Source organism: Bombus vancouverensis, chromosome 16 (assembly GCF_051014615.1).
Source record: "Bombus vancouverensis nearcticus chromosome 16, iyBomVanc1_principal, whole genome shotgun sequence".
In the NCBI taxonomy this organism is placed as follows: Eukaryota; Metazoa; Arthropoda; class Insecta; order Hymenoptera; family Apidae; genus Bombus; species Bombus vancouverensis.
The window spans coordinates 4,141,859-4,161,744 of NC_134926.1; the positions used below are offsets into that span (position 1 = coordinate 4,141,859).

The window sequence follows — 19,886 nt, forward strand, 5'->3', positions numbered from 1 at the left end:
AAAAAGAAATTTTTACTACCTATACCCTACCCTATATAACCTACCAACTACCCTATATAATATATATCATAATATATAACATAACTGTTTTTTACCTTTAATGTAAATTGGCAAATTTTGAGAAAAAGATTATAAAAGAAATGTAAGAATGATATTTACAAAATTCAAAACGGAACATATCATGAAATAAAGGGAGAATAAATTAATGCCAATTGTATTTCAATATTTGTTGAAAATCACACTAATAATACTTATTCAAGATCGTTAAGAAAAATGGAAAAACCAGTTCGCTTTTATAAACACAGTACTTACAAATAAGAAGAATCATGGTTTGGTCATAGTTTGATATAGAACACGTAGAGCATAAAGCATAAATACTGTATTCTCAATTATACAGGGTGGTTGGTAACTGGTGGTACAAGCGGAAAGGGGGTGATTCTACGCGAAAAAAGCAGTCGAAAATGTAGAATAAAGATTTTTCCTTCGAGGCTTTGTTTTCGAGAAAATCGACTTTGAATTTTCGCTCGGTACGCGTGCTGTACGTTATAACGGATCTCACTGTAGATCGTTGTCTCGATGGAAAAATTAAAAAAAAAAATGTTTATTCTATACTTTCGACTTCTTTTTTCGCGTAGAATCACCCTATAGAAATCACCGAGATGCCTAACAAGGCAAATAAGATCAAGAACAAATTTAACAAATCGAATTTGACACTTTAACGACTGATAGCCGATTAATCGGCTTTTGTCGCCAAAGCTTACCGATCGATAGCCTATTAATCGGCTTTTGTCGCCAACGCTTACCGACCGACAGCCTATTAATCGGCTTTTTGTCGCCAACAATCTTTCTCATTATTTGAGCAGTTATTTGTTATTTAGTACTAAGGTACCTTGCTCGGCTACGTCAGTTGCGTTGCTTTGTAAGCTCCCACGGTTTTACACCAATTTGAAAAACATACCGTTCGCGATAAACGAAAAGAATGGTATTGGAGAGTCTAAAGCGAAACAGACCCGGCGCCAGGGGAATCTGCGGCTGAGCTGCCGGTCGGACGTGCGTATGCTGTTGAACCGCTAGCGGTCGGTTAAGTGTTAAAGTACCAAAGATGCGGTTAACGATCATAAACGGTGGATGCGATTTAAATAGGCAGAACAAATATTTTCATATTGGAAAAAAAGGAAAAAAAATGGAAGAAAAGGAAGGTTTCGAAACGACAGGATTATTCCGTCGATTGGGGAGAATAATTGAAGTTATCTACGCTGGTTGATTGGCATCCGGTAACAAATTCCACTGACGACGAAAACAGCCTGGTTTTCAATAATTGGCACGAAGAAGTAAAAATAAAAGGCTGCTGGATCGACGATACTGTGATTTGTTGAAAAGAGAACGAAACGGCGATCGAACAATCCGTGAATTAGCAGCGAAATGCTTGCACAACATTTCTATTCAGTGTGGTTGCAGCTTGTGCTCAATCGATTTATATTTCATTCGTAGCAACCTGCCGGAAAATGCGGTCTCCATTGAAAAACAGTTAGAGGAGAATACGCTCGTTTTTACCTTTTATCATCGCGTTCGTATTTCCATGCGCCGCGGCTGGATTGATCGAGGAAACTTTCAAGGGAAATTACACAGTATAATGGATAAATTGAGGGATAGATAGGGCTGGAATTCGACGGGAGGCGAAGCAGGCGACGAAGATATGAAAGTTTAAACGGTGATAGATATTTTAAATCGACCATTTATACTGCTTCGCGAAAGTGCTTAAACGCTTACGATTAGGCTGCTGATTTTCATGCGTTTACGATAACAAGATTCAACAATTCACGGAATGTGCTACGAGACAGCTGATTTTAAAAGCTTCCACAGAAAGAGCAACATGCTTTCTTTTCTTCGACCAGACTAACGTCGAAACGCGATAAAATCGGTAGACACCGTGCGTGTTAATAGACGACTATGCGAAAGATCAAGCGTCTCGATGTTATGGTAAAAAATTGTAACGAACGTGCACCTGGAAAAATAGCGAAAGCAAAGAAATCTCAAGAATCTTTGTTTTTACTACCACGAACGTATAGTTGTTTCGATAAAAAAAAAAAAAGACGCGATATTATGTTTATTTAAATGAAAAATAACAAAGAAATATTTCCTATCGTAATATATTTGTCGGAGATGAAAGGAAAACCGGAGCCTTCCCTTTGCAATTTTGGGAAATGCTTCTAATGCTTTAGCCTAGATTTTATCATAACTGTAATTAAGCAATTGTCATTTGTAATTGTTCGATATTTGTGAAAGCGAAAGTGGGTTCGAGGTGACAACTGGTCGCCGAACGTAGCCACGGTCACGGGATAAACGTTTTGCCTGACGAAGGTGTGGATCGGTTGTATAGTTCTCCCTAGAAATCACATAGAATTGTACTTTGGAGATGTCGATATAATGGGACACACGTTGTATTAGGAATCAAACTCCAGACAGAAACTGCCTAGCAACGGCGTTTGGATCTTTCTCGATGCTTCCAAAGAGTATACAACAAACTTTTGACAGAAACTGCCTAGCAACGACGATTGGAACCTTCTCGATGCCTCCAGCGAGCATATAACAAACAAATGCAGTCGTACAGCGAAAAAGATTTTCATCGGATATTCGTTCGTGTGATCGCCTTGGAAAGTGATACATCGAGCAATTTACCGAGTGTCTCAGCAATCGTATTTTTGTGTTTAAAATTATTCTACGCATAGTAAAGAGTTATCCCGTTGACCGTGGATTCGTTTGAACCCAGGAACATTGTTAATAGCGTTAATTAAATTCATTATTCGTAAAATCTATCGATCGTTAATCTCATTATTCGTTAAATTTATTATTCGTAAAACATATTATTCGTTACTCTTATTGTTCGTTAAACTTATTATTCTTTAATCTAATCATTAGTTAAACTTATCGTTTGTTAGTCTTATCGTTCATTAAACTCAATATTCATAATATTTTGCAAAATCTTGTATATTCGCGTAAATGTAATCTCTGTTTCGTAAAACGATGGCTAATTCAAACGAAGAATCGTTACGCGCCTTAAATTCTAATGTTAACCCGACATGTTAATTTTCTTTGTTTTCTACACGTTGAACGTGTGAATGATGCACATAAAGCAGATTCTTCGTGATCCCAAGGAAAACAGCGAATACATCGGACACATTTTTTATTATCGTTGTCTCCTTTGTAATCGTCGCCACGATATATGTAGTTCCGTATCATCGTCGTCGCCAATAACAGCATCATCGACATGCTGCATATTGCTCGAACAAGTTGCAACTGCATTAAGAAGGAAATAAAATCAACGGTGGGTCTCTTTCGACCACTCGGAAACAAACACGTTCAACGATAAATCGTGGAAAAGTGATATTTTTCAATTTATCTTCGCTAGAACATTTCGCTATTTAAATATCGCCTATCGAAAACTTTTGTAAGCTTTCAGACACAACGATCGACTGCGTTCGACGACAGATTTCCAAGCGAATCTGAAATGCGAATGTGCTTGTCCCTTCGTTTTAACGAAATATTTTATTCTGTCGTCGACCGAGTTTCTCGCATACTCGTTCAGTTTCATATTAGGTATGTTGAGAATTGTGGATCTTCGAGGCCGAAATAATGTTATAGGAACACTAAATCTACACTGAGGATTAATAATAAAATAATAATGTATTTATTTCATGGACGATTCCTTATATATTCATCGATACACATTTGCACGCGTCTCAGCACTTTCTCGACTGTAAACCGACTCTTCGACGACCCTTAACCGACTGTGGAGTTTACATTCATCTGTTTTCGAGACGCTTCGGACACACATACTTCCACACACTGATATTCACGTACAAGTATCTCTACTACGCGCTTAACCTAGTCCAGCACAGAAAATTATACATATCTCAACAAGGTACAGTTGTGTATGTTATAGAAAAATATGTAAAATATCCAAATTCGAGTAGTTATTAGTAGACTGTGAATTTCCATGGATTTATGGGAAATTTGAAAGTGCGAAATTCCGAAATACGAAGAAATATGTAAAATATATGAAAAACTGAAGTACAGTGCTGTATAATAGCTGGTAGGTGAAACAATTTGTTATCGAGGTTCGACTTTTTTAAATCATACCGTCGGAAACGTGAATTTGCATAAAAGTTGGCGGTGTAGTTATTAGCGAAACCAGTAACTTTTATCGATTCGCTAATGGGTCAAAATGACCCGACTGGTGTTTCTAGCGTTAATAAATGTAAACTGATGTTTTGTTCGCTTCTTACGAGCTTCGCTAATACATTGACAAAGTGTTATTTTTTTTACTCGTTTACACAATCGATGAAAATGCTGCAAAGGTATAAATAGAAAGGCATGAACGAAGTATTCGAAACTTGGCTAAACTGTTGTCAAAGAAATGTATTGTTCGAAACTTCTATCTCGCGCTTTTTCAAACTTTCTCCGACGTAGCTTGAAAAAATAAAAAGGAAGGAAGAAAGGAACGAAGTGGGAAGAAGAACAATGAGCCCAGCTAACGGTACTAAGGACACATTCTACCGAGTTTTCTTTACCCTCTATTTCACAGTTTCTTCGCTTTTCACAGCGTCGACACGCTTTTTATATGGCCCCTTTTGTAGTTGCTTCGCGTTTCTTCATACTTTTCTCATTATTACAGATTCATTGGATTTAATATCTATGTAAAACAAGGTGTTGCATTTTCTGTAATTTCTCAGACAAAAATTAATCGACCTTGCTTTACGTATCTCTTGTAATCTATCTTTCTTCGTTTCGCCAACTTGAATGGGACTATTCGAATTCCGAAATTCTCCTCCAAACGAATATTCGCTGTAGAAAAGAGATGGGTACTGTGTACCGTGTAGGTGTAAATTGTCTGGAGTTTTTAACAGTCTTCGCGCAGCCGATTGCGAAAACATTTATTGCTTTCGAGTATTTATAGTTGCTACTATAGATACGTTCGGTTTAATCAACTACGTGAAAAAAGTAAGACGTTACGAAACATCGAGCTACTAAAATTTTAATTATTCTACGATATTCCAGGAATAGATCGCCGTTTCCTTTTTACAGCAAACGTAGTAATATCGTTAATGGACGATACAAAAAAGAGTAGTCGTAACGAGACGACAAACTTTCAGAAGATTATCATGATTTTCAATATTTGTAAGTAATGTTTATTAATTAATAATTACTCGTGTTTTCAACGAAATCTCCTTCGGGTCACGAGTGCCGCTGTACCAAGCTTACTCTGCCAGGTACTCCCACTGATATTTTAGATAACTTAAAATCTCTGCCCTAATTCGTTACAATGTCGAAAAGAAAAAATGGAGAACTTATTTCTTAGTGAGTCAAATAGCAGTGAAGAAGAAAGCTTTTACGAGGCTTACACAAATTCGGATAGCAGCGATAAGGAAGAAATCAGATTTCCTAGAAATAGAAATATAAATAGAATTACATCGTCTGATTCTGATTCGGATATTGATAAGTGCAGTCGTAGTGATAGTGAATATAATGAAGATACTGTTGACGAGATTTTACAAGAATTGGTCATTGAGGAAGAAAGAAGAACTGTTGATACCGAGGAAAGTACAATTCAATTTGGCTAATGGAATGAATTTAGTGGTCGGCAGAAGTCATTTCCTTTTCCTGAGACAGACGGCCTCATTAGGCAATTACCTGGCCATGTCAATCCATATGATGTGTTCGAGCTGTTCGTTGATGACGAAATAATAAACTTACTTGTATCAGAAAATTGCAACAAGAAAGGATGTAAATATTAGAAGATTTAGAGAATTATTAGCTGGAAAATTATTAGGGTTGTCTGAAAATACAAACCATCCTTGTCTTCGACGGAGTCAGCATAATATCGCCGTTCGGAAAAATGATTGTGAAAGAAGCATTAGACGCGCGTGCAAACTATGTTATGCAGGTAAAAGACGTCGAACGGACCGATCAAAGACACGGGAGAATTTAAAGAAAACGACAACTTATTGTCGAAATTGTCCCGACCAAACTCAGCTATGTATAGAATGCTTCAAAGTTTAGTTAAATAATTTTCTTAATGAATTCATTACTCGTATTACTTCATTTTCGTATTACTTTTATAACAATTCAATAGTTTTATTACTTCCTGTGGAATATCTTTTCAAATACCTACGACGATCCTTCGCAAGTAATCATCAGCCGAATTCGGGTGACGCGACACCATCGAAAACTTGATTGTCACCCGAATATGGGTGACGCGACACCATCGGAAATTTGGTTGTCACCCGAATATGGGCGACGCGACACCATCGAAAACTTGGTTGTCACCCGAATATGGGTGACGCGACACCATGGGAAACTTGGTTGTCACCCGAATATGGGTGACGCGACACAATCGGAAACTTGGTCGTCACCCGCATATGGGTGACACGACACCATGGGAAACTTGGTTGTCACCCGAATATGGGTGACACGACACCATCGGAAATTTGGTTGTCACCCGAATATGGGTGACACGACACCATCGGAAATTTGGTTGTCACCCGAATATGGGTGACGTGGCAGTCAGCGTGTTAAACTATATTGTCGAGTAGTGGATCGCACAGATATCTGTGCGGTAACTCAGTCGTGCAATTAAGCATCGATGAAACAACAGAGATATTACTGTTCTTTGAAATGCTGCGAAGCACCAGGAATTTCCGTCTTAACGAGTCACTCGGATGTGAAACGACTCGTTTCCCTTTTTCTTCGTTGAATCTCGTTAATCGATGGATCCGATTAGAACGGATCGATTTAACCTGGTATAATTGTTCGCCAGAACTGCTCGTTAACCAAATTCCCCAGCAATCTTTCATCAGCACCCTCGAGCATAATAGACCGCCGTCTCATCTGACCTGGATTTCCGATCTCAGCGTCACTCGTGTAATCTCTTGTACTCTCGACACTGAGATCTTCTGTCCACATTTCAATTATGCCGTGATAATCATGCTAATGTTCAGTACGTACCAGGCACGTCGTCACACGTCCAAGATTTATCGAAACTAGCGTTTCATACGTAACGCATTCACCGACCAGAGGTCTTTGCAAAATGAATTGAAACGTAGAATGAATTGAAAATGTAACATTACGCGAATCTTATTGCGCGTATGTTTAAAAAAATAAATAATTTACGCACGCTATGCACGAGCTCCGCTGCAGGAATTTGTCACACCACGTACTCGTGACACGCTTTTAAAGGCGAGCAGCAATCTTTTTATCTTCAACAAGATACTGCACCTCCCAGCTACGCTCGTGACGCGATGGTCTATCGGATCACGTTGTCTGAATCAGCACGACCATCAATTTGAGCACTCGCGTTAACTACAAAAATTCCATGTCTCTCCTCTTGAATTTGCAGTTGGAATCTTACTTCTACCTTGGTCAATGCTAAATTTATCATTCAGAGCGTGTATATACACTTGGTGTATACACTTTGGAACAGTCTGTATCAAATAGAACGACTGTTATCAACATTAAAGACCCACGGTGTTTGGAAGAGTACAAATACTCATAGACCTGTCGGTGTAAATGTACTTTTCCAAACTTCTCCTGGAAGAAGATATGGACACTTATTTTTCGTAGAATACGCGTTAGTTAACCTCTTAACCTATAACTACGGGCACAGCCTGTAGTACGATGATCGGGCCAAATATAATATATAATATAATATATAATAGTTTGTTTACGTTTTCGGCCCAAAATTCTCGAACGTAAATTGTAGGTTAAGGGATTAAATATATTAGGTTGGCAACTAAGTGATTGCGGACTTTGTCATTAGGTGATATTGACAAACTCCGCAATTACTTAGTTGCCAACCCAGTATATTCATGTATGTATATACAGGGTGGTTGGTAACTGGTGGTACAAGCGGAAAGAGGGTGATTCTACGCGAAAAAAGAAGTCGAAAATATAGAATAAAAATTTTTTTTTTTAATTCTTCCATCGAGACAACGATCTACAGTGAGATCCGTTATAACGAGACGCGATAAAGTGGACGCGTACCGAGCGAAAATTCAAAGTCGATTTTCTCGAAAACAAAGCCTCCAACGAAAAATTTTTATTCTATATTTTCGACTTCTTTTTTCGCGTAGAATCACCCCCTTTCCGCTTGTACCACCAGTTACCAACCACCCTGTATAATTGAGAATACAGTATTTATGCTTTATGCTCTACGTGTTTTATATCAAACTATGACCAAACCATGATTCTTCTTATTTGTAAGTACTGTGTTTATAAAAGCGAACTGATTTTTCCATTTTTCTTAACGATTTTGAATAAGTATTATTAGTGTGATTTTCAACAAATATTGAAATACAATTGGCATTAATTTATTCTCCCCTTATTTCATAATATGTTCCGTTTTGAATTTTGTAAATATCATTCTTACATTTCTTTTATAATCTTTTTCTCAAAATTTGCCAATTTACATTAAAGGTAAAGTACAGTTATGTTATGTATTATGATATATATTATACAGGGTGGTTGGTAACTGGTGGTACAAGAGGAAAGGGGGTGATTCTACGCGAAAAAAGAAGTCGAAAATATAGAATAAAAATTTTTTTTTAATTTTTCATCGAAACAACGATCTATAGTGAGATCCGTTATAACGTACAGCACGCGTACCGAGCGAAAATTCAAAGTCGATTTTCTCGAAAACAAAGCCTCCAACGAAAAATCTTTATTCTATATTTTCGACTTCTTTTTTCGCGTAGAATCACCCCCCTTTCCGCTTGTATCACCAGTTACCAACCACCCTGTATATATATGTATATTTATGTATGTATTTCGTTTTATAAGGAAATTATAGATGCCGAACATTCTGTGTTTCAATCTATCGTTTCGATAGAACAAAACGGATCACGCGTGATTCAATAAAATAGTCTAAAAGAGAAAATATGGCGCGTCTATTATTTCCTCGTAAAACGAAAGAAACTTTTCGGACCACCTAATGTTTATCTACTTATCGGGGTCTCCTGAATTAGAATGTCCTAGAACAGGGTTTTTTGTGAATTTTTTTTAGGAGGGAAAGAAAGAAACGAAGTTATTGAATTTTGAGGTATGGTTTTATATATATTTAACGAATACAAAAACATTTTTTTTGAAATAAAAAAGAAATTATAGCAGATTTCTAAGTCTATTTCATGGGCTGCAGTTTTCAATCGGCGTGAAAGATCCAGCTCGTAATTTTTGACTGAAACGAAAAACCAAAAAAGGATTAAATTATAATATATTTTTTTTCTGAGTGAACTAAACAACGGCAGAAAAAAGTTTATTTAAATAATTGCTATAGCAGCCTAAAGTTTATTTCTTTTTAAACACATTTTCTTTAAACCCGCCAAAATTTTTAATTTCACATTTTTTTCTGCCGTTGTTTAATTCACCCAGAAGAAAAATATATAATAATTTAATCCTTTTTTGGTCTTTTGTTTCACTCAAGAATTCCAAGGTGGATCTTTCCCGCTGATTGAAGACTGCAGCTACAACACGCCTACGAAATAGGCTTAAAAATCTGTTATAATTGTTTCTTTTACTTAAAAAAAAATTTTTTTATGTTCGTTAAATATATATAAAACCATACCTCGAAATTCAATAACTTCATTTCTTGTTTTCCCTCCTAAAAAAAATCACAAAGAAACGCTGTTTTAGAACATTCTAATTCAGGACACCGCCTTATACACATGATGCGTCGAGTTTAGCCAAATACGACAAGTGGTCAAAGAGCTGTTAAATCGTAGGTAATATGTTTAGCAGTAATAAAGTTTCTTGCTAGAAACTAAATTGTCCCTTAACCATGGCGTAAGCACGTTTCTAAAGTGATTAGTGTGGCTTGCTACGCGGCAAATGGCGAAATAAGGAGAAGCGTCTTCTGCAGTTTGTACTTCTTAATTGGCTATTTTTGTTCTCTTCTTTAAGATAAATGTCGATGTAACCAGAGTCCACAGTTTCTACCTTTTACTTGCTCCTCTAATTTTACATTCGGTGGAATTTTCTATTTTCTTCACAATCCGATAGCTTGGCGTTCACGTTGCCGCGTGTGGCAAATTCTACTCAGCATAGATGAATGGAAATTGAGTTTGCCAAGTGGATGAAAGAGATGCAGCGCGCATTGTTGACGTTCCAAGTACAGACAGTATTATCATGGAAATTCAGTTTGACCAAGTATCGCATATTAGCGTAAACTTGACTAGCTATGCACTTTGATAGATAATTCGAATGCATCGATGGACGTGAACGTTTCTATGAAACCGTATAATTACATCCGACCGTGATTATCTAATTAATTAACGAATTAATTTATTACATCGAGTGGTAATTTTATCCGTTTCGCTGCTTTCCGATATAATACACCGAAAATTTATCACAACGAAGAGCATAGCTGTACTGGTAATAAATTGCAATTGAAAAGTTGAAGGATCGACGACTTATCTTTCCTTTCAGACTTGATAGTATCCGTTTCAATTAATTTCACATTGAAATTCTAAATGAAGTCTGAGCAAGCTGCTTCGTTTCTCTGTTACAGAATCACCAGAATAGCGAAAAAAGAGTAAAGAGATGGGTTCAACGTAATTAACGAGCAAGAGTCGAGCGAACAGGAGGAACATGAGTATGATATTCGTCATTTGACTAGGACCATAAATCAGCAATATAAATTCAGTACAAAGAGAGAGAGAGAGAGAGAGAGAGAGAAAAAGAAAAGTTTAAAAATAAGTGAAAAAAAAAATAACGAATGGATTAGAAATTCAGGAAGTTTTAATCTTTTAAGAAGAAAAAGGAAATTAAATCAAAGGGAATCACTTGCAAGGAAAGTACAATAAAGAGGAAGAAGATAAGAGAAGAGGAGCAAGGAACAAAGACAAAGCGAGGACAATCTAGAACAAAGTTACCTAATTAAATTAAAAACCGACATACATTAACTATATAATAGATTTAATCGATTGTACGTATTTCTATTGACGACTGAGAGTATATATATATATATGTATATGTATTCATCTATATATATTATATATTAAAGGTTAATACGAGAGATTATTATGAATCATTGTTAATGTTAAGGGATATTCGATGTTTTAAAATATTAACGAACGAGAATTAGCACGAGCTACGAAAAGCGAATATTTCGATTTTATGGATTGTATCGTCGATTTGATATTTAATTGAGAACAAGCGGAAAAACGAAATAATTTCCTAACGAAAAGGAGAAAGTATAAACAGAGAAACTATAAGCAGAGTAAACGATAAAACGATTAAACGATAAAATAAAAAGGAAGAAACTAATCAATTTACGAAGAAACGATATTATAGGCGAATATAATTCGTTGTACTTGAAAAATATATAATTATATACGCAGACGTTAAAAATATACTGTTGTATAGTTGTACGGGGGTCCGTGTTTAAAGAGATTATCGAACAGAAGAAAGTTTGTTTTCATTGTTATTACTGGAAATAGAAGAGAAATATTAGCAGGGAAAAGAAGAAATCTTGAAAAGGAAGAAGAGTCTTTACAGATAGAGGTGATTATTTATTTAGTATAAAATATCTAATATTTTATACGATGGTAACTTATTTATTGCATTATTTTATTCTTCGTTATAGATTTGATCGTGTAATAGTGTTCTTTAAATTATTTTATTATTCGCATCTCGGGAATGCCATTTTCCTGATTCTTTTTTACAATAATTTTTAATGAAAATCAATCGAATAATCGAGGCATCGTAATTCTTTTATTAAAAGATGTTTCCTTCTGATTCAACGTATCTTCTTGTTAATCCTATTTTTGTTAAAACAAAGCGATAAATTTATAATTGCCGTTGCCTTAATTGCAAACTTATAAATATGTTAAACGAATACAAAATCAATATGTGAAATTTTTATACACATTCGTAATCGATAATCATGACTTGTGAAGAACAATTATACATATATTGAAATTTTATTACCACGAACGATAATTACGAACAATTAATAAAATACGTATCGCGAAAATTCCTATTCTATTATTAACATTGAAATATTCCGTTGTCATAAGCTTGGATTTCTCGTCATTAAAAATTCACTCCCCCGTTTAAGAACGTAATCACAAAACGTATGCCAAGATGTGAAACTTGAAACATGATGGAATTGTGTCCACGTTAAAAGTTTACCCTGCCTCGTCATACGACAACCATCTAATCATTTAATCACTTTGCGTCAGTCTGAGCTTTAGAATACCTTCACGTGGGGGAGAATGCTGCACTGAATTGCGAGGCCAAGGCGACACCAAAATGAATTTGGAAGTGGAACTTATCGCTGGGGTGATTAGGGGTGGACCACCCCCTAAAAATTTGCCCGCGCCGAGGCTCATTAAAATCTTCATCGCTGGAGAACGGAATGGTCTTATCTGCTAATCACATTCTTTTATCGATATTCTCACTTGCTTATGTCTGTTCCCTCTTAAATGACACGTTTTTCTTTCAATACAGTTACTTACGTTTTAATATCGCCACACATCGCTGTCTTTGTATTTGTTGCTTTACACAATTTTTGCCCTAGCTCAAACGTTTAATTGTACGATCAGAGATTTGTATTTGACAAATAATTTGAAGGAGAGCAAAGAATCGGGTGAAAAGGTTTTGTTGAGAATGCAGCAGCGGAAAAATGTGTCATTTGAAAGGTACGTTTATTTGTAACGCGTGTATCCTCGTCGTTAATTCATCAGGCACCAATATCTCAAAGATAAATTATATTTATATATTTATAAATAATGATTCTTCTCTTTTAAAATTCCCATTTATTTGCTTAACACAGAAATGAAACGTTTTTAATTCATAGAATTTGTTAATGGGTTTTTAAACGAGGAAAGAAGAAGAGAAAAACGTTCGCAGCAACTCTGGTCGAGTTTAATTAACAATTTCGATCACGTTTCTAACAATCTTTTTTAAATGGTTAATGTAGCTGCAAACAGTAAACGAGAAAGGTGGAAACAAGGGAATATGATTATTTCAGATTCTTTCTTTCCAATATTGTATTAAACGAGAGAAAAGAAGCTAAATAGGAAAAGAAAAATGTTTGTTGGAAATATCTTTGGTGTCTGATGGGTTAAACCAATACGAAACGCTTCGTTTGTTAATTTATGAAATAAATCGTGCAATATACGTTGGCGTGCATATTTATTTCTGTGAATCGATGTGACCAATTAATTATTTTCTCAGTTCGTGTGTTCGTCTTGTGATATGCTTGTGTAGCTGTCGATTTTTCTTCACAATTATTTATCGAACCTGTCTGTCGAAAGGGGCTACGTAAACCTTGGCAAGATAATAAAATACAAATTTTCAAAATGATATATTTTCATTCGAAATATCTAAGAGTAAATCTATCTAAACGTCCTGTGACTTTTTACATCGAATTTCATCTAACAATAAAACTTAGAAATAAATTTAGTACTTTCATTATCATTTATTTATCGAGTTTATTTTGTTCCATTTATTAAATTTTATTTATTAACTTATCGTTATTATTGTGTGATTAAGGCGATTGACGAATTTAATATTTAATTCTTATGAAGATATAAAAATATGCAACTCATAGGTATACGTAGCCCACATCAATTTGCTTGCGTTTTAGACGACGAATGCGTTTCTCTGTGTACACATACACGTTATTTCCTTTCGATGTCTGTATACTTGTCACGAATGTTGAATGTATTATACATATACGTACATGTATATACACTGGTGTGCAAAAGTACTTGGATAAAAACAAATTCATAACGCTCTTCTGTTGAAAAATCCGGAATCAAAGAAATTGCATTTCATTCTTTTAGTCAAGCACATGTTTTATAAAAGCAAACATAACACTGTTGTATTTAATAAATACTATTTGTTATTACATGTGTATGTGTTATTACATGTGCACAATATGTAAGGGTGCCCTCAGACAATTAATAATATTGTCAATGTTTCAAGGTTCTCACATCATTGTATGATATTGACGGTACTGTATTAACAATACATATTGATCCTTTTAGTTGAGAGTGTTCAAATATTGACAATATACAGAGTGTTCACGGTATTAGTTCCCAGCGTTTTTCTTGTAAACGATAGGTATGAGGGGAAAGTGAAACCGAGCTGAGAAGAGAGGTGAAACCGAGGAAAGATAAACGCTCGAAAGTGAACTACACACACGCGGTAATATCTTTTTCTCAAGTGCAAGAACGCACGTGTATCTCGCAGTTGCACTGCTCTTTTATAAATGGGAACTTTCCTCTTATTTTGCATACGTGGAATCCTCTCGTCGTTCTACGAGAACAAGTGTCAGGGTAACGTGATTAACGGATCACTGATTAACGTGAAAGATATTTTATATATACATATAATGCAATACAATGAAATACAATGCAATATAATGAAATTGTACAATACAATGTACAATATAATGAAATTATACGATACAATATAAAATATAATGAAATTAGTAGTAGAATATTATGAAATACAAGGAAAGACATAACGCAATAGTACATTTTGTGTTTATGTACAATATAATGAAATTATACGATACAATATACAATATGATGAAATTAGTAGTAGAATATTATGAAATACAAGGAAAGACATAACGCAATAATGCATTTTGTATTTATATACAATATAATGAAATTATACAACACAATATACAATGTAATGAAATTATACGATACAATATACAATATGATGAAATTAGTAGTAGAATATTATGAAATACAAGGGAAGACATAACGCAATAGTGCATTTTGTATTTATGTACAATATAATGAAATTGTACAATACAATATACAGTATAATGAAATTATACGATACAATATACAATATGATGAAATTAGTAGTAGAATATTATGAAATACAAGGAAAGAGATAACGCAACAGTGCATTTTGTATTTATGTACAATATAATGAAATTGTACAATACAATATACAATATAATGAAATTAGTAGTAGAATATTACGAAATACAAGGAAAGACATAACGCAATAGTGCATTTTGTATTTATGTACAATATAATGAAATTATACAACACAATATACAATGTAATGAAATTATACAATACAATATACAATATAATGAAATTATACAATACAATATACAATGTAATGAAATTGTACAATACAATATACAATATAATGAAATTATACGATACAATATACAATATAATGAAATTAGTAGTAAAATATTATGAAATACAAGGAAAGACATAACGCAATAGTGCATTTTGTATTTATGTACAATATAATGAAATTGTACAATACAATGTACAATATAATGAAATTATACGATACAATATACAATATAATGAAATTATACGGTACAATATAAAATATAATGAAATTAGTAGTAGAATATTATGAAATACAAGGAAAGACATAACGCAATAGTGCATTTTGTACTTATGTACAATATAATGAAATTGTACAATACAATGTACAGTTTAATGAAATTATACGATACAATATAAAATATAATGAAATTAGTAGTAGAATATTATGAAATACAAGGAAAGACATAACGCAATAGTGCATTTTGTACTTATGTACAATATAATGAACTTATACAATACAATATACAATATAATGAAATTAGTAGTAGAATATTATGAAATACAAGGAAAGACATAACGCAATAATGCATTTTGTATTTATGTACAATATAATGAAATTATACAATACAATATACAATGTAATGAAATTGTACAATACAATATACAATATAATGAAATTATACGATACAATATACAATATAATGAAATTATACGATACAATATACAATATAATGAAATTATACGGTACAATATAAAATATAATGAAATTAGTAATAGAATATTATGAAATATAAGGAAAAACATAACGCAATAGTGCATTTTGTATTTATGTACAATATAATGAAATTGTACAATACAATATACAGTATAATGAAATTATACGATACAATATACAATATGATGAAATTAGTAGTAGAATATTATGAAATACAAGGGAAGACATAACGCAATAGTGCATTTTGTATTTATGTACAATATAATGAAATTGTACAATACAATATACAGTATAATGAAATTATACGATACAATATACAATATGATGAAATTAGTAGTAGAATATTATGAAATACAAGGAAAGAGATAACGCAACAGTGCATTTTGTATTTATGTACAATATAATGAAATTGTACAATACAATATACAATATAATGAAATTAGTAGTAGAATATTATGAAATACAAGGAAAGACATAACGCAATAGTGCATTTTGTATTTATGTACAATATAATGAAATTATACAACACAATATACAATGTAATGAAATTATACAATACAATATACAATATAATGAAATTATACAATACAATATACAATGTAATGAAATTGTACAATACAATATACAATATAATGAAATTATACGATACAATATACAATATAATGAAATTAGTAGTAAAATATTATGAAATACAAGGAAAGACATAACGCAATAGTGCATTTTGTATTTATGTACAATATAATGAAATTGTACAATACAATGTACAATATAATGAAATTATACGATACAATATACAATATAATGAAATTATATAATACAATATACAATATAATGAAATTATACGATACAATATACAATATAATGAAATTATACGATACAATATACAATATGATGAAATTAGTAGTAGAATATTATGAAATACAGGGAAAGACATAACGCAATAGCGCATTTTGTATTTATGTTTTCTTTGTCTTGCGTATGATAAATTCTATCAAATTATAGTTGAAATATCTTTTAAACTAACCAGCTATCGACCATGATTACCCTGAGAATTTCTTTCGTAGAACAATCAGATAGTTCAATGTATGTAAAAAAAGAAGAAAATTTCCATTTGAAAAATTTGCTTATTTCCTGCAATTTGCTTTTATTCGAACTAGTAGCGTGACATGATCTATCCTGTATATCGATAGTCTGACGGCTCTTTAACATGCCAAAATGAAGTGTTGGAGAGAAAATGATGGAAAACTTTTGCACCACACTGTATATTCTGCTCGCATGAACCGGTGAAGGCAACGAGGGGAAATTAATAAACTTTGTTAATCGCTGAATAAACCAGTTTGTCGATCCGTTCACTTGTTTGTCTGTTTGTAAAATTGTCCATTTTTCCCTGCCAGTGCTTTCATTCGATGTTCCCACCTACTTTATCGTTATATTATCGTTTTATTTTATCGCACTCTTCCTTAGCTCTATTACATGGGTTGAGCTACGAAAACTATTCTGTGCAAAGCTGTTTCAATAAACGTGGATCTGCGAGATGCTTCTTTAAAGAGTTATCGCCGGAGAATTCCCGGTTTTTCAGGATCGTTGAGCTTTTACGTGCGGAGAAAATGAAAGAATGATGTCCAGGAGTACAAAGACCATAAAGAAAAAATTCTGTTCTCTACCAGTGAAGAAATAAATCTCGAAGATATTCTCTTTGCTTTTCGTAAAAATTGGCTTCTTCCATTTAACAAAGAAATTAAATTTATTGCACAGGGATAAAAGAATCGCAGGGATAAAGTCTCGCAGATATTTTATAATTGATTTTTATATTAATTTACTTAGCTGCACTTTTTATGATCTTCGCCACTAGACGAACGAATAAGGTCATCTTCAGAATTAAAAATCGAATTTTCTATTTGGGGAGAATCGAAAGCTTTATCAAATTGTTCCAAGTTAGATTATACCAGCATATGCTTCTTATCGATGTTTCTGCTTCGATATCTGTTGCACATTCTTTTTTTCCTTTTTGGGTCACGCCGTTTTATAACGCTTTTTCTTTGTTTCTAATATTTCCAGAATTTATCGAAGAAAGGAAGCAATTATTGGAACTTGTCGGGCCTGAACTGCAATCGATTTACGACGACATGGGAATCGAGGTACGAGAAACAGTGGAATTTCCTTCATGAATTTTCCTTTGTAGCTCGTTAAACTCGAAAATTTAACTCAGTCAACGTTCCTTTGTAGCTTTTACTACTTTTTCCCAGGTAATAGTTTAGAGCTGTTTTATTCAAAATTCACTTAAAATCAGCGTTGATTTGATCTAAAGTAAATCGTAACGAAACATATTATTTTCTGGAAAAATCCGCGAAGGTTTCAAATAATACAAATTTTGTATTTTACTACGTTAAAGGTATTTCATTCTGAAATACTGTTTATTATAATAGAATAATAATAATAATATTTATTTATTTATTTGTACATCCGATTTCATCTTTCACGCGGCTGATTCCTTTCCTCAGTACACATTTTCTTATTTTAGGGATAGTTATTCCTCAGCTTTACAGTATACGTAAAATTAGTATACAGATAATGATAATATAATATGCTTGTATATGCTTGAACATAATGTCAATATAGCATAAAGTAGTATAATAATATTCAATTGTCCTTGTGGATGTCGCTGGATATTTATTTCTTAAAGGGGTGTCCTGAATTACAATGTTCCAAAACTGCGTTTTTTGCGATTTTTTTTAAAAGGGAATGAAAGAAATGAAGTTATTGAATTTTGAGGTATGGTTTTATATATATTTAACGAATACAAAAACATTTTTTTTGAAGTAAAAAAGAAAATTATAGCAAATTTTTAAGTCTATTTCATGGGCTGCAGTGTTCAATCGGCGTGAAGGATCCAGCTCGTAATTTTTCACTGAATCAAAAGACCAAAAAAGGATTAAATTATTATATATTTTTCTTCTGGGTGAACTAAACAACGATAGAAAAAAATGTGAAATTAAACATTTTGGCGGGTTTAAAGAAAACGTGTTAAAAAAAAAATAAACTTTAGGCTGCTATAGCAATTATTTAAATAAACTTTTTTCTGCCTTTCTTTGGTTCGCCCAGAAGAAAAATATACAATAATTTAATCCTTTTTTGGCCTTTCGTTTCAGTCAAAAATTACGAGCTGGATCTTTCACGCCGATTGAACACTGCAGCCCATGAAACAGACTTAGAAATCTGCTATAATTTCTTTTTTTACTTTAAAAAAAATTTGTTGGAAATCGTTAAATATATATAAAACCATACCTCAAAATTCAATAACTTCGCTTCTTTCTTTCCCTCCTAAAAAAAATCACAAAGAAACGCTGTTTTAGAACATTCCAATTCAAGACACCCCCTTAATGTCGTTACTATGAAATTCTTAATAAAGTTAATTAAAGTCTTCGCTCATCTTTAATTTATTTTCTGTTCTTTATTTGCATGTTCGAACGACTGGTTAAAAAATCGAAACACTATAGGTCCTGCTGGTGGATATGCAATACGCAACGAATGTGAATCCCGATAGAAATCCATATTTAGCTGAACACTTTTTCGACGAAATACACGCCGCTTATCAACACTCGAGGGGTTGTTTCTTATTGGTAAGCTTTTGTCAACGATAATTTCCAAAGAAAAAATTTCTTCGTTTCCTGCAGAAATTTTATTTGAGACAGAGAAAGGAAGAGTTATTATTTCTTTTCTTCTTCTTTTCTACGAATTTCATTCCATCTAAGTAACATTTTCGCATTGCAATCGATACCTTTTTGAACGAAATTATAATTAAATGAAATACCTCGCTTTCGTTTGAAGCTACTAATCGGTGACGAGTACAACGTAGGATGGGTGCCAACGAAGCTCGCTTGCGGAACGTACGATGTTCTTTCCAGTCACTGCGACAATATGCAAGAGTACTACGAACGCGACAGCAATGATTGCTACGTTCTAAAGGCTGGCAGGCAAGTAGTTACCTTTTACTATGCCGTTGCATTGAAGCGGAATGCGCGGTTGGCGAAGGCGTGAGCGAGGACAATAAAAAAAGGAAAGCTGCTCTTATTACTCCG

The 19,886-nt window shown here is 33.5% G+C and overlaps 1 protein-coding gene across 11 annotated transcripts in view; it reads left to right on the top strand.

The window, feature by feature from the left end:
* LOC117163115 (protein qui-1) overlaps positions 1 to 19,886 on the top strand; it is a 48,307-nt gene that overhangs the window by 14,644 nt on the left and 13,777 nt on the right. For 6 of the 11 annotated variants that reach the window (XM_033345126.2, XM_076625285.1, XM_076625287.1 and 3 more), the window contains 5 exons: positions 10,559 to 11,553; positions 12,234 to 12,412; positions 17,866 to 17,945; positions 19,305 to 19,427; positions 19,636 to 19,781. In XM_033345126.2, the coding sequence (XP_033201017.2) occupies positions 12,304 to 12,412; positions 17,866 to 17,945; positions 19,305 to 19,427; positions 19,636 to 19,781 (458 nt within the window). In that variant the 5' untranslated portion in view covers positions 10,559 to 11,553; positions 12,234 to 12,303. Of the gene's footprint in view, positions 1 to 9,751; positions 9,774 to 10,558; positions 11,554 to 12,233; positions 14,206 to 17,865; positions 17,946 to 19,304; positions 19,428 to 19,635; positions 19,782 to 19,886 lie in introns of those variants that run through there. The other 5 variants (XM_076625284.1, XM_076625290.1, XM_076625291.1 and 2 more) reach the window with 5 other exon arrangements.